The sequence below is a fragment of the Empidonax traillii genome, unplaced genomic scaffold, assembly GCF_003031625.1.
Source record: "Empidonax traillii isolate 1590-97213 ecotype Southwest subspecies unplaced genomic scaffold, ASM303162v1 scaffold220:size741200, whole genome shotgun sequence".
Classification (NCBI taxonomy): domain Eukaryota; kingdom Metazoa; phylum Chordata; class Aves; order Passeriformes; family Tyrannidae; genus Empidonax; species Empidonax traillii.
This window is the reverse complement of record NW_020955413.1, coordinates 448,453-464,333: the sequence shown is the minus strand read 5'-3', so window position 1 is coordinate 464,333 and position 15,881 is coordinate 448,453. Positions and strand designations below refer to the sequence as shown.

Genomic DNA, 15,881 nt, shown 5'->3' with positions numbered 1-15,881 from the left:
ATTGCTAATTAATACAGTTACATTACAAAATTTCCAGTATCAGTCTGAGAGTTGCCGCATCTGTTCATGAGATTTACTGCTGCAGATTGGATTCTTTTCCAAACAATGACCACTGATGTCTGTTCTCATTCTGACTTTTGCTGTGCTAGCTGTGCTAGTTTCAACAAAGATAACAGTGCATTTTGAATTACAATCTCATATTTAAACAACAAGAATGAAAGCTTCTGGGCAGCTGTCACAGTTTATTAATGCTTATTGATGGCTTCATTTTGGGCCTGTGACCTAGTATCAGATGGCTTTTCTGTGCCGAGTTTTGAAATATTGGTAAACTATGTGAAGTGGATTTATTGAAGGGGTCATTTAAGAAAATGGAGTGATTGGAATTAGCTAATAAATACAGAGAAACCTTCACATACTACCAGAAATGTTATCTTTTATTAGAGTCATAGAAAATGTTAGAAGCCCTGCTCTTAAGTCAGCAGTCTGGGTTTATTTTGGAACCACCTCTCCTTGCCAATTACAAAGACTGTTTTACTTCAGTTAATGTTTTTTAAACCATGAGACTACAAGTTGAGATGCTTCTAGACACTGTTCCCTTGCCTACTTTTCAGAGGCTTTAATCAGTTGGTTCTCTACAAAACATCTTTTTCCAGTACAATATACAAACAGTATCTTGTTCTATTGTTAGATTTTAGAGAAAAAATTTAGATTTTTAGAGAGAATCCATGCCATTTTTGAAGATTTTATATTATAAATATTTTACAAGAAAATTTTACCTGTTAACCGCAGATGTCTGTTAACAGCAGAGAATGGTATCTATAAACAGAAGCTTCAGAGGTTCCAAAGAATTAATAGCTCCTGGTAGCAATAAACAATAAAAAAAAAGCTCTTTCCACATAGTGTGAAATCAGTTTTCCTCAATATTAGAGTAGTTACTGTGTAATTTTTCTTAAAAGCATACTATTATAAGTGTTAATTCCATTAAACAGCTAATACTCATATAAAGGTGTTCTCAAATGTACCACAATATCATGTAGTATTTTATTGTTAAGCACCTCACCAAGAAAAATTTTGGACTGTTTACGTTATTCACAGAGCTTTTTGCACGTTTTATTTGCATTAGAATGCATCAGTTTTTCTGTTGAACTAATTGAACATTGTTTTCAATGTTAGAGAAAAATTAATATTTCAGTTCTAAACTTTTAATGAGGAACTGTTCTTTTAAAACAGCTGTCACCTCCTCTTCTGTCTTCATGTAGTAATTACTCAATAGTCATTGCCTCATTAGAGCAGATGAGGTGTTTTTGTGGAGGAAGCATATTTCTACAGACCCATTAGAAATAATGAAGACTTTGGTAATTTTGAATTCCTCTGATAAAGATTCCATATGTCACTGGCTTCTAGTGAAAGATAAATTTTTGCTATAAAATTAAGAAGAGACATCAAAGTAAGCAGTAAATCCTCAGATTTAATTTCAGTAAAAGAAAAAATCCACCATTTAAAGAGGTTTTCCAAGGGGAATATGGGAATGTAGAAGAGCACTGATTGCATGACAGAGGAAATGACAGACTACAGAGATTTTACACATCTTTGTAAAAGTAAAGCAGGTAATTACAGCTGCCTCTTGTCTATTAGTCGTAATAATATAGAGTTGAGATGTTTTGCATATGTGATTGAGATGGTTCGGACCTGGCTCCCTTCTAAATGCCCAAAATTCACAGTAGCAACTTTCCCTTCTCTCTCCTTTCTTCCCTCAGGACAAAGGAAAAAAAGCTATGCAAATTGAAGAACCCGAAATCAAGCTAGTTATATTAAAAAATATATATTTTATGTATATTACAGTTATATATAGTTAAGATGCTATGTACACAGCAAAAGGGAATCCAAACACCCCCAAAGGGATAGGGAAAGGGGAAAAAAGGGATAAAAGGGGACAAAAAGGGACACTGAACAGATATATGCAATCAAACTCAAGAACTATACTAATAACTAACAAAACAGATCTCACCACATCCCCTAGAAAAGCAGGATTGTCAGAGACGGCCAGCATTCTTCAAGCTTCCACATGGCGGGACAGTGGATGCTGCAGACTTCAGCCTTAGATAAGCGAGACCAACGCAAGGACTCACTGTTCCCGAACCCTGACGGAAGAGAAGAGAGCGAAGGCCTCTCCTCCCTTCTTATTTGTACCCCGATTTATGTAAAAATTGTATGGAATACTGGGAACACTGCCCCTTCCTTGGTTACAAACTGGTCACCAAGGAAGGCCTAGATATTCTTATGGGTTTATAACTCTTGAGTGTCCTGCATTTCTTAGCTTGGATTTGGAAGTGCTTGTAATGTGTATAATGTACTTTTAATTAAATTAGTAGCATACCTTTTTACTCTTAAAAGTATTTTAATTTTTTAGCTTTTGACTTTAACATAGATCTCTGTTCATGTACTGCTGTGGCATCTCTAATAGAATGCTGCAAGGGGATTTTTGTATTTAGTCAATAAAATTTTTATCACTTAATTTACCACTGTAAAGAGAAGAAGAGCAGGTGATTTTAGTCACTTGTGTAGCTCACATAAATACTTCATTCTCCATCATAGTTGTGCCATTAGAGGCATATCAAAACACTATGCTATATGGATATATCTACACTAGCTAAAAATGTGAGTTCACTGTGTGGCCTGAATCGTATTATGCAGACATTCAGTAACAGTCTGGATTTAAGGGAAGCTCCACATGAAGGGTACATTCCTCTGATGAATTCCTGCTCCAGCCTGTGAATTTAGAACTCAAAGAAGAATAAACTGTGTCTATAAGACACTGTGACAGTCCAGCGTAATTTTCTCAGTACAAGTCCGTGAAACCTAGTGTCTTTGTTTTTTTTTTCTGAAGAATAGTATGGTGGGTTGATCCCATCAAGCAGCTAAGCACTCACCCAGTGGCTCACTCACTCACCCCACCTTGTTCCCAGGGGTAAAAGAGAGAACCAGAAGGGCAAAAGACTATTTATTTAAGTGAAAGGTAAAAAAAAAGGAAAAAAGCGAAGAAGAAATCAAAGAGAACCACTCACTACCACCAGATTGTTGCCTGGCCAGACTCTGAGCAGTGGCTACTTCAGGAACGCTATCCACTGTCTAAGCTTTACTTCTAAGTATGGCGTTACAGTGTGTGGCATGTCCCTGTGGTCAGCTGTCCTGGCTTTGTCCCCTCCCAAGCTCTTGCCTACCCCCAACCTGCACACTTTGGTGACAAGTTGAGAAACTGAGAAAGCTCTTATTGTATGCAAACACTGTTCTGCAATAGCTGGAACACCAGTGTGTCATCCACACTAGTCACAAACCTGAAATGCAGCATGATACAGGCTGCTGTGAGGGGAACTCTGTCCTGGCAAGACCTGGTAGAAAAAGGCAATGCATTTTGAACTTGAGATTTAAAATAACCAGCCCTATCTTTTTTGTAAACACATTAATGCTTTGTTTTTTTGTTTCTTAAGTGATGGAATATGAGTCTATGAACAGAAATAGTTTGGATGGTAACAACTGTGTTGTAAAACAGGTAGAATACACACAGGAAGAAAAGTAGGCCATGGAGGATAAAAATGTTTTGAGAAAAGAAACAAGAATGGATGTAGCTAGAAGAATAATGTTGCAATTTTCAGTTATTGATGTAGAAATAGTAAGGAATTAATACAATAAGAAAAGGTTATGTTAAATGTTACTATGTGTTTGTATGCAAAAGTATGTTGTATCTACATGCTTTTGCTGATGATAAGCTACAGATTTTAGTATCATTTCATTGTACATCTTTGAGAGTTACACGCTTAGACTCACACATTTGACAATCCAAAAATATCTTTTATTCAAAATTAAATTTCCAATTAAAAAAATAAGTTTTTTAAAATTTTCTATGACTAACACTCTGTACTGTCCTTGTTTATATCAAACTCCTTTTAATTATGAGTGAAGTTTAAATTGCCTTTTCAGCTGCTTTCAGAAAAATCTAGAGCAACTCAAGTCATTGTGAATGACATGTATGTATCCCATGTTGCTGAGCCTGAGGATTTAGGTGAGCCTAAGGACTTAGGAGAAGAGAAAGTTTGGCTTTGCTATACATATTAATCTGAAGTCAACACTGAGTCTTCCAGTAGTGTTTCCAGGTGAACAGGGATATGTCCATCTGTGCATGTCTTCTACGCATGGCTCAGTGTGTTTTGTCAAATTTGTATGGCTGGTTTTGGACGCAGAAGATGTGTGGATTTCTTTTTGGAAAGGGTCAGTCCTATATCTGTTACAGGAATTCAGGGATGTTAAACAGCAGTTACCCACCTTTTGGAAGTGAAATATGCAGATTCAGGTCACAGCAGACCTGAGTCCATGCGCTACTCTTTCACCTGAACCTGAAACAGTAGCAAAGGGTATCTAACTGACCTGCTTCAAACTCTCAGTGATGCAGTAGACACAAGAATGTGGGTCAAACTGTGGGCTCCATGATTATTTCTGAATGGTTTAGAAAATATTTCTGATGAAGAAAATGATAAAGTTCTTTCAATAGTTAATAATTTGTGCAAATTGCCTATCATTTTGTATGTCTGGTTTAAGTAATGATTTTGCAAAGTTTAAGCTTTTGCATGAGTGAAGTATGCATGTTCATTCTGTCCCTGAACCAGTGGCCAGTCACTATTATATAATATAATGATTTTCTATATTATGTCTAATGCTTTGGCACTACTTTTATTATGTCTGTTGTCTTAGTGTAAATGAAATACTGCAGCAAATTCTTCTTCCACTGTAACCTTGTCCAAATTTTCCTTTTTTAAAATATATGGGAATACTTTCTTAAAAATACTATCAGGGGAATTTTTCATCTTGTGTAATGAAGCCCCTACATGAATCCTAGGTGGAGGGTGTTTTACTAAACCAAGCTTGGAAATGAATCTTAATGTTTAAAAGAATGTGAGCAACTTGCAGTTCCTTAATTGTGAAACATTAAGGAGACTATATGAAGAAAAAGAGAAAATCTTTATTTTAAACTTGCTTTAACTTTTGGTATGTCTAAGGAACCTGTAATTCAGGACTGCTTGGAGACATTTAACAAATCAAACACACACCCACCAATGTCTAAACATGGCTGGAAAAAGTAAGATACTAGTCTTGTTATCTGTACAGGGAATGCTAATGCCTATAATTGGTCATTGTCTGACCCTTATATTTTTCTGTCCTGATAAGTCTGTCAGCCTGCAAACTAATTTTATGGGTTTTTTGTGAAATCTTTCAGTGGTGTTATCAGGGAGAGTGCGTACCTTTTGGCACTTGGCCCCAGAGCATAGATGGAGGTTGGGGTCCATGGTCAATATGGGGAGAGTGCAGCAGGACCTGCGGGGGAGGAGTCTCCTCGTCCATAAGACACTGTGACAGTCCAGCGTAAGTAGCTAAAGTAAGCCGGAGCCAACAAAAAGACACACTTGGAAATTATTCCAAACTGCGGTTTCACATGTTATCTGTAAAAATGTTTTGCTAGTTTGCCAACATTTGTCTTCAAAATAGGAGACAGAAACACTTAAACAGGAGAAGTTCACTAGACATACTTTTAATGTTTTTAGTGTGTCTTATGTACAGTAAAGATAGCTAGATTTATAGCTAGTAGTAACCAGAATAGTTTTCTTGCAACTTGTTGTTCATCAATATATATTTAAATTATGCCTTAGGTACATTTCTTTCTTAGGGCATATTTCTTCTAATGCTTGTCTAAGGTATAAAATAAAAATTTCCAGTTACTTATTAAAAAACCCCACCATAGTATTTCTAAGGTTTTGCATATAGCTACTTACAGTAAACCACAGGTAGTAGTATTGTATTACATACAATACATTTGTGTGATGCCATGTCCAACACTTTGGACACACTTTTGTCCAACACTTTGTTGTGACTTCCCACTGACTTAAAACAATTCGATGATTTCCTTCCTACCACTGCTCTCTATTGGTCCATTTACTCCCTTTGAAGAGAGGCCAGCGTCTCCACTACAGCTTGACCTGTTGCATGTATCTGTATTGGTCTTATAGTCTGTCTATTTTCAAACATTCTGAGCATTGTTCCAGAGAAGATCTCTCAGACAAGTGCTCCTCTCACTGTCATTTATCCTTCTCAGATAAGTGCTTATTTCTATTGCTATTCTTTTGCTGAATGAATCACTGCTTTTTTCTGCTGCAGCTTTTGCCTGTTCTGGTTATCTCATCACAGCCTATGTCTTCGCAGGATAGTTTTATTACTCCATCCTCTCTTCTTGTCATGCCCCATAATTCCTTTTCCTTCACCACTATTGGTTTTTAAGACCACTTTTTCTGAAAGCATTTTGTATTTCTTTCATGGAAATCAATTCTGTGTCTTTTGTCACTCCTTTCTTATCCTCTGCTCTCTGTACATTTAGTTCTTTGTTGCTTATATTCATGTTTTGGATAGCAGCCAGGCAGTACATCAGCTTTCCACTGCACTCTGCAAGACAGACACCATAATGTCACAATACAGCTGCCTAAGGTGGTCTTTTTGCCTCCTGTCATTAGCAGTAATTATCTAATGTGGCAAATATCACTACTTACTTGTTGAATCCAAAGGCAGAAGTTGTCCATATACATTAATAATGTCAGGCTGTTACTGAGAGGATAATAAATTAAATTCATTATTTTTTTCACAGCAGTATTTAAAAATGCTAGTGAGATTTTTTTTTGAGCATGAGTAATATCCTGAGATTTTTTTTATACTTTTGTAACCATGTATTTGGCTTGGTATGTTTTTTAAATGTTTAACAAGCAGATGCATTTGTGAAGGGTTATGTCTGCGTTAGGAAAATAAAAAATCCTTTTGGTTCAAGGATGTTATTTTCTGGTTAAATAGTCTTTCTGTAGTGTGAAAAATAGTATTGATTTACTTTATAGTTAATTTTAAAGTTACTTCATTATTTGACCTCTGTGGAAAATAGATAAGGTTCTTGAACAACTTGGGAATTTAAGAGCCAAATGTCTTATTTATGCTAATAGAAATCTGGAGTTTCCTCAGATTTAATACCGATTACTTCAAATCAGAATCAAATTCTTGAACTAGAATGTGCAGCCATTGCTGTTTCCAAATGTAAAACCAGTCTTTGCTGGTTTACAAGTAAGATGAGAAGATTAAAAAAAAAGTTTCACATGGGTTGTTTACACACTACTCAGTTTAGTTTTATAAAGCTAGCAAATAATTAAAACCAACATTTTTTTTTTACTATGTTTAAAATACAGTTAAACTGTACTGGTTGGAACTTATGCAGACTAAATTAGTATATGAGTTGTTTTGTATCTGCAAATAAAATACTTTAAAATCTCTTTTTAAAACTTGCATATACTTTGTAAAATTTTTGTCATATGTATCTCTTGGATCTATATTAATAGTAATAATGCATTAGTATATGTCATGAGATTGTGTTTATACTAATATATAAAACATGTTTTTCTAGGCCTTCAGGTGGAGGCAAATACTGTCTTGGAGAAAGGAAGCGCTATCGCTCCTGTAATACTGATGTAAGTAATTTTTGTCACTATGATCAACTTGACTGTTTCATGTTTTAGCAGCAATGGATGCATTTTCTTCCCCTAATTCAGAGAAGCTGTGGATTCTCTGTTTAATTGGCAAACAATTGTCCTGTAATGCACATCTATATTGCAGGCACCCTATGTGTTCTGCCAAATCGTAGGATCCCTATCTCAGTGTAGTGCCCAGCTGGTGCCTTTGCACTGGGGCCTGAAGTTAGTTCAACTTGACCTTCCACATTAAACGTGAACAAGAAGCATTCCATATCTGAGTAAAAATCTGTTTAGCACACTGTCTTGTCTCCCAGAAGTGGCCAATAGCAGGTTTTTAGGGAAAAAATTACACACTTTTGATAGTCAAGGCTTGACTTTTTTCTGGATTTACTGTATGAGTGAGTTTCCAGAAGCTGGGTGTCTAAAGATTTCTGGACCTGCACATCTTAACTGCACCACATTAACTCCCACAAATTATATCCTCCATGAATGCACTTTTAAGCCCTCTTACACTTCTTACACCTTTAAAACATCCGGTTCAAATGTGTTGCTTTTATACATTGTTCCTTTTATACATTCTGTGAAAACCTACTGTTTTGACATCTGGTTATTGTATTACCAGAATGATCATGCAGTTTCATTTTAGAGCTGAGTCCATTGAATAGTGACCCGCTACTGAGGGGATCAGACACTGTATAAATGTATAAGGTCAAATTATGAACATCAGTTACAAAGTCAAGTAATTTAAAAATTGAACCAGGAAAAAATGCAAGCCAAGTTTCCAAGTCAAGTTCCAGTTCAGTGCCACTACAAACATAAAAAGGCTTTTCTACATTTTTAGCTTTAAATTAATCTGGATTTTCATCTTAAATCAAGGAAGTTCATAACACTGAGAAAATCTATACCTAAAGATATTTTTTCTTGTCTTTATCTTTTGATATATTCTGGACAAATACAATAGTTTATATACTACAATTGAAGTATGTTTCTTTTATAGTAAGAATAAGGTAAGAGACTAGTAGATTTTGTTTCAAGATTTATGATAGTCCTTAGTACTTCACATTTTTAATGTAATGGTATTTTGGAGTCATCATCATCATGGCTGGGCTTCGCGAACAAAGATTTGAGAAGGGCTCTACCCACGCTTGCTACAAGTGTGCTGATGGCTAAAAAGGCCAATGCGAGATAGACAAGTCCGGTTGCATATGTTGGAGTAATGTAAGCATTTAAAGCATGCAAATATGTTATTGTTTTTATGAATGAACATGTTGGTTTTGCATCTTTTTTGTTGAAGTTTATTTTTCAGTGTCAGCATTCATTGCCCATCTGTAATTTTCAACATAGTACTCCACTATTCATAAAGCAAAAACCCCTTCATTTTGACTTCATTTTTCTTGCAGAGTTAATTCTGTTTCCCTTTCTTTTGACCATTTTAATCCTTTGGAAACAACACACACACTCTTACTAGACTTGTTTCTCATCAGGCACTTCCAAAGCCATGTTCAATTCAAAAGGCATCTGCTAATGGAAAAATTGAGTTCAGCAGATAATAACTTTAGTTAATGAGTTCTGGAAACAAAAGCATGGTAGAAAAACATACTCATCAGAAAATTATTTTCTTCCACCAACCACACTATCTCTAACAAAAATATATATATTTTCCACCTGAAGTATTTTAATTAAAAAAAAAAAGAAACAAAATGCTAGTAGAGTTGCAAGGCACAGTATTCCTCAGTTAAAGTAAGTAATTAATTTGTGATATGTATAAGGATGTGAATCTTAAATTTTATTTACTTCTGAAACTGTAAAAGCTTTCTTTTTATATATATGATGAGAAGCATGGTTTGCTTACAAATTATGGGAATGTTTTATTTCTATGACTGTATACATCTAAAAGTTCAGTCCTTTCTCTCAATAGTAGTAATAACCCTAACCCTTTCATTATGAACACACTTGCAGGTATTATTTCTTGCTTTCATAATTTTAATATTTTCAAGCAATTTTTTTCTAAAACAAATTCATATGAAAAGCTACATCTTGTAATCTGAATTTGAACTGTCACTGTGTTTCTCATCTCTGAGGTATTGTGTAGACATTTGTTGATAGGAGACTGAGTTCAATTACTGAAGTCTGCCTGACTCCAAACTTCAAGATAAACAGATGTTTTGTGTTATGTCAGTGTTGGTTCAATAATTTGTTAACACTTTTTTAATTCAAAATGTCTTCTCCTCAGGACCTTCTTCAGACCTGATTTTAAGTTCTGATACATTTACTAGAGTCCTACCTCATGACTGGCAATGTCATAAAACAGCACTTGGAAACACAAGCAGTCTGTTCCTTGACAAGAGTTACCAGTATAATGTAACTGCATGAAAAAAGTAAAATATCTTAGTAACAGGTCTCAGTACAGCTGCTTAGTACAGTATAATTGAGCCTACAGTTCTTACCAAATTTTTTTTCCCAGCTATTTTTAATGTGTTTATAAGGAAGTAGCTGATGGATTGACTATGATGCATAGTTTGAAAGGATTCTGATTTTCCAGTTTTATGGAAACTATTATGTAACACTTACCTTTCTTTAAATTACTTCAGCTATTTCATGCCAGCCTAGGGTTGCAAAATAGACACTTCTACTGTAAACTAATAAAGCAAATTTCAAAATTGGAGCCACAAGACAAAGCGGGAAATCACCTTCTTATCTCTGGCATGATTGTAGTTGTGGTATAAGCATTTAAGCATTGCCTTTCTTATTTATATTTGGAATAAATAAACTTTTTTGTCTCATGTTTTAGCCATGTCCTTCAGGGGCCCGTGATTTTCGAGAGAAGCAATGCGCGGATTTTGACAATATGCCTTTCCGGGGAAAGTATTATAACTGGAAACCCTACACTGGAGGTAATGGTTATCATTGCAAAAATGTTATCTTAATGGGAAGTCTTCAAAATCATATAAATGTTATAGAGAGAGTAATGATGGTAAAAAGAATGTTTTGATTAAAATAGAATGAACTAAGTTTGATAAACTCATACTTTTGTCAGTTGCTGATAATGTTACAGAAGAGCAACATTTCTCCATCTCATAGATTTTCTTTCGCTATGGAAGGGAGTGAGCATCATAAAGACTCCACTTTAAAAATATTTTTTGCCCTTTTCCACCTGCAGTTGCAATATAAGGGCTGTAATTTCCATTCTTTTTTGAGACAGTTTGATCAAGTTTAGTTATGTTTCTGTCATTTTTCAAAGTTCTTCGATTGCCTTTTTATTTTCCTGTTCTAAATCCTGAGGGCTTTAGAAAGTTTTTGCATTTTATTAACTTGAATGGTTTAACCAATGATTTTTGGCTTTAAAGCCTAAATGGTATTACCAGTGGTTTTTTAGATTAAAAGCCTAAAAAAGACAATCATTATCATGGGATCTGAGCTGTACTGTAATTCAAATAGGACTAAATTCCTAATTGAACTAGTGTTATCTTGGTTTTGAAATTTACCTTGATATGCTTCTAGCACTACATGCTGTTCTTATTATTCCTTCATATAGTGAAGTGGTATCCTTATTGTTTTAAATTGTTCAATAATCATTAGGATTGTGTTAATGTAATGGAATCGTTATGGAGCCAGCCAACCTTGACATAACCTTTCTATGTGAAATAATCTTTTTTACAAGAAAGAAGAGTCAAGTAAAGAAATCAGGGGAAGTTAAATAAAATTTATACATTATATGTGTCAGGTATTATATAAGATTATAAATTTCACATCTGTTTCTGCATAATATTTATACCTAAACTTCAATTTTTCATGATTTCTGATGGTTGTATTCCTTTTTTTCTTTCATTTGTTTTTGTTGCCCAGGTGGGGTTAAACCATGTGCATTAAACTGCTTGGCTGAAGGTTATAACTTTTACACTGAACGTGCTCCTGCAGTAATAGATGGGACTCAGTGCAATGCTGATTCACTGGATATCTGTATCAATGGAGAATGCAAGGTTACAAATGTTTTGTAGAGTACTTATAGATTACTTTGTTGTGTCTGCTGTCACCTAGATTTAATTATGGTACTTGTTTATCATATGAAATGTGAGTGTTGACAGGTCAAGTTGTTAATAAAAGTGTAAGATTGAGACAAAAAGATAAAAAAAGGTATTGCATAAACCAGACAAATAATTTGAATTTCAGTAGCTTCTCACAAACATTTGCAGAATCTGTCATCTTGTCTCTTTTCTTGCTTTATGGTTTCTATTGAAGAGTTGATGGAAAGGTCAACAAGAGATGAACAGATTCTTCCGTGGCCTGTTCCATCATTTCAGTTAGAACACCACTCTGGCTGAAAAACAATAAATGTGAACAAACTAATTTGTTTATCTCTAATGAGTTCATCTTATTACAAAAAATCCTACTGCTAATGTAATTGAAACAGAAAGTTGTCGCTATTGCTCTTTAGTTCTAGGAAAAAGGTAATGATGCAAGTATTTGCCATTTACTAAAAATCTGCCGTGTTTTAGTAAGCTAATGGAAAAAAATCTGAAGTTCAGAATGAGCCATGAATAAAGTTGGGTGTCTGTCATCTTGATGAATCAGTAATTAGAAATCTCAATGGTTAGAACTATAACATTTTGTCAGTTGTTTAAAGTATTTTGAATTCTCTTATGATATATATATATATAACCTCTTTAGAAGATGGCAGATAATATTGTTAGACAGGCAGTTTTGTAGCCACCTTCTTCTTTGTATAAATCCTGGAAAAAATTGGCAAGCTACAATCTTCATTCTGTTTACAACCTACTTGTTTCACCTTTCTTTCTTTTTTCTTTTTCCCAAAGGCTCTGTCTTTATTTTCATTTTTTAAAATTTCTTTTCATCTAATACAGCATGGAATTCAGCCTTTCACTATTTTTGATTCCACATTTCTTCTTAGTGTGAAGTCATTTACACTTTACATTCAGACTTATGAAAATTGCAGTTTTCCCTGCAGGATGTGGAAATGTAGGTCCATGAAGTTGTAATGCCATTGGAAATAGAAATACTGCTTATCCTGTATAAATGTTTAAGGAATACACAGCATAACAAAGCAGTATAGAGGGCACACAGTTGTTATAGTATTAAATAACATCACTAATAATTTATTGATAACCATATAATTATATTGTTTGCAAAACACTGTGAAATCCCTCCCTGCAAGTCACAGTAGAAATACAAGATTCTTATTAATTAATATTTGATAACAACCCTAAAATGTGAATTCTTCCTCTTTTTTATTTTCTTTCATTGACAAGGAAAACCTACCTAAAGTACTGGCTATCAAAAACAGAGTAGGTAAAATGAAGAACTGAATATCTCAAACTTGAGAGAAAAACTTCAAAAATAGTAGTGCAAGGCCATCATCCTGGTAAAATATTTGTTCTTATCTGTTCTCAGCATGTAGGTTGTGATAATATTTTGGGGTCTGATGCTAAGGAAGATAGATGCCGTGTCTGCGGAGGAGATGGGAGTACATGTGAAGCCACTGAAGGTTTCTTCAATGACTCATTGCCCAGAGGAGGTATGTACATCTATGTCCATTCTGTTGCACAGTACATTTAGATGACTCTTCAGTAAATACCAGTGCTGCCTTGATTCCCAGTATGACATTGCAGCTGATCGTTCACTTTGACTCCTTTTGCCTCATTGTTTCCTTCTTTTGTGTATTAGTTTAGTATTATCTTAAATACAATGTGTTTCATAACTGAATACTTTGTTCTGTTGGTCTGTAATACACTAAAAGAAATGAGTGGAGGGTGTTTTGTTATTTTTTAGTTCTGGTGGTATAGTAAGAGTAATGTGTATTATTTTACTGTATATGGTAGAATCTGGTAGTTAGTCATGCATGACATTTTAGAATAGCAAGAATCCAAAAATGTTCACCATATTAAGAACTCAGAAAATGTATATAGGCAATTATTTTAAAACTTAGCTCAAAAAAGAAGAAAATATTAGTCTTGTAATCTTTGTGTTACCAGTTTTAGACTCAATGATACAGGAAAAGGAGTTACACACTGGAGTTAGTTCAGTTCAGTGAACAACCAGTAAGATTATACAGGTCTGGAGCTCTTGACCCTCTGTGAGGAGAGGTTGAGAGAACTGGACTTGGACAATCTCCAGCCTGGAGAATCCCCTGGTTTGTGGTGACCTTGTATCAGCCTTCCAATACCTGTGAAGAGGTTATGGAGAAAACAGGCTCTTTGCACCAGTGGGTACATGGTGGGAGATGAGACAATGGCTGTAAATTGGTAGAAGAAAGGTGCTTACCAAATGGAATAAAAAATATTTTCCCAGGACAGGCTAGCAGTGGATGAGATTGCCCAGAAAGGTTGTACAGTTCCCATCTTTGGAGTTTTTCATGACCCAGAAGGATAAACTACATAGTAACCTAGTCCGATCTAGCTGCCCCTGCTTGTAGCTGGAAGTTGGACTTACTGGCTGATATCCTCACCCACCTGAATTATCCTGGAATCCTAAAGTAATTTTATGTGTTAATTGCTTCTGATACACTGATGAAAATACACTATTAGTACTTAAAAAAAAGGAATTCCTGAATACGTAAGTTCTTGTTATCAGTTCAGAATTTTTGTATGAAGTTTAAAGAGCTTTCTTTTACACAACACGAAAGCAAATGTTCAAGTACATTTGAATCCCATATCCCATAGTTGTTTTTTGTTGTAAGTAATTCACTAATGGATAGTAACATTACTTAATATTGATGAATGCAAAAAAACAACAAATAAAATTTATCTTTGTCTTATAGGATATTTGGAAGTGGTTCAAATTCCAAGAGGTTCTGTGCACATTGAAATAAGAGAAGTGGCAGTGTCAAAGAACTACATTGGTAAGAGCATAGTTTAGATAGCAGACTGTTATTTAAGTCAGTATTTATGTTGTTATTTGAAGATACATTTTCTAGTTTGGCCAAACCATACACACAGTAGAAGTAGCAGAGGGAATAGTTAGCTGTAAATACTAGGTTGTGATCAGACAGTTGCAGCAGTTAGTTAGGATATATTCCCTCGAATGGAATAATTGAAATAAACCACATGATTCCTCCTTGTCCATTTAGTGCAATCTTGGGGGACTATACTGTTTTAAAACACAATTTTATTTCATCAGCAACCATAGTTACTTAAATGCTAACAGTGCTCTCTCTATACTTTAAGGCAATTTAATGTACTCCTTCCACAATGTCGCTGTTTTAGGGACTAGATGCCATTCCTGGTTTATAGATAAAGAAAATGAGATGCAGAAAAACTGTGTGATTGAGATCAATCAGGAAACCTATTGTAAAGCACAGGATTAAATTCAGATTCCCAGATTATTATTAATTTCTTTAAAGATTGTTAATGTGCTTTCTGTTTTTGTTTAATACTGGTATTTACAAGTCTGACTTAGTCAAACTCAAGACAACATGCATTTCCTAAAGTTTCTGTGCCTTGGTTTGAATACCAATCAGTTGACAGTGGTGCAAGAACACCAGTTTCTTAGTCAGAAGTAGATTAGAGAGCTGATTAGTTCTACAGCAAACTAATAGATTAACACTATCAAAAACTATTACCTGTTTAAGCTGAAAAGCAACTGCCAGGGCTGCTTCCGCCAGTCTGTAGTCCATGTAGTTGGTATATAACACTAGCATTTGGGAAAGGATTGTGATATTTGTAAGTTAGAAAGGCAATTATCTTCATAGTCACGTAAATTCCTAAGTGAATTATATTGACAATAATGGTACTGTTGAATACCTGCCTTTCTTTCTGCATGCAGCCTCTTCTGAAATTCAGCACATATTCAATCTCCCTCAATTCTGCAGAAATAGTAACACTACTACTAGCAATCGAGTGCTTCTGTTCTTTCACTATCATATTCCCCATGGCCCCTCCCCTACTATGTGTAAGTTTGCTTCTATATTCTGTAGTGACATTTCAAACAGAGGTGGTTGGAGGGAGGTATACTGTCATAGTCATTTTCTGTGATGAACTCTTTCATGGACGGGTGAAAACCAGAACAAAGATGTTCCTACAATTGTTTGTTGTTTTTCTGTAGGAATAGAGCAGAGGAAAGTGAACTGGAAAAGCGTTTTGATTGGCGCAATCTGAGTAAAATGAATGAAAGATGGAAATTTTTTGGCTGAAATAGAAAATACGACTCCATTTATATTTAATCTGGCCACAGATCTAAAAATGTATAGTTGTACATAAATTTTTTTTTTATGTGCTTGTCACAATTTCAAGGGATTTCCTGAGTTCCAGGTTCTGTCCTCACTACTGTGGTTCATGCCACAGTACAGTGACTATACAAATGGGGAATTCCTCTCCA

At 34.9% G+C, this 15,881-nt stretch overlaps 1 protein-coding gene across 4 annotated transcripts in view; it reads left to right on the top strand.

The window, feature by feature from the left end:
* ADAMTS6 (ADAM metallopeptidase with thrombospondin type 1 motif 6) overlaps positions 1-15,881 on the top strand; it is a 140,665-nt gene that overhangs the window by 92,038 nt on the left and 32,746 nt on the right. For all 4 annotated transcript variants that reach the window (XM_027887722.1, XM_027887720.1, XM_027887721.1 and 1 more), the window contains 6 exons: positions 5,270-5,415; positions 7,484-7,547; positions 10,342-10,444; positions 11,397-11,530; positions 12,960-13,083; positions 14,326-14,406. In XM_027887722.1, coding sequence (XP_027743523.1) covers positions 5,270-5,415; positions 7,484-7,547; positions 10,342-10,444; positions 11,397-11,530; positions 12,960-13,083; positions 14,326-14,406 — 652 coding nt within the window. The remainder of the gene's footprint in view (positions 1-5,269; positions 5,416-7,483; positions 7,548-10,341; positions 10,445-11,396; positions 11,531-12,959; positions 13,084-14,325; positions 14,407-15,881) is intronic.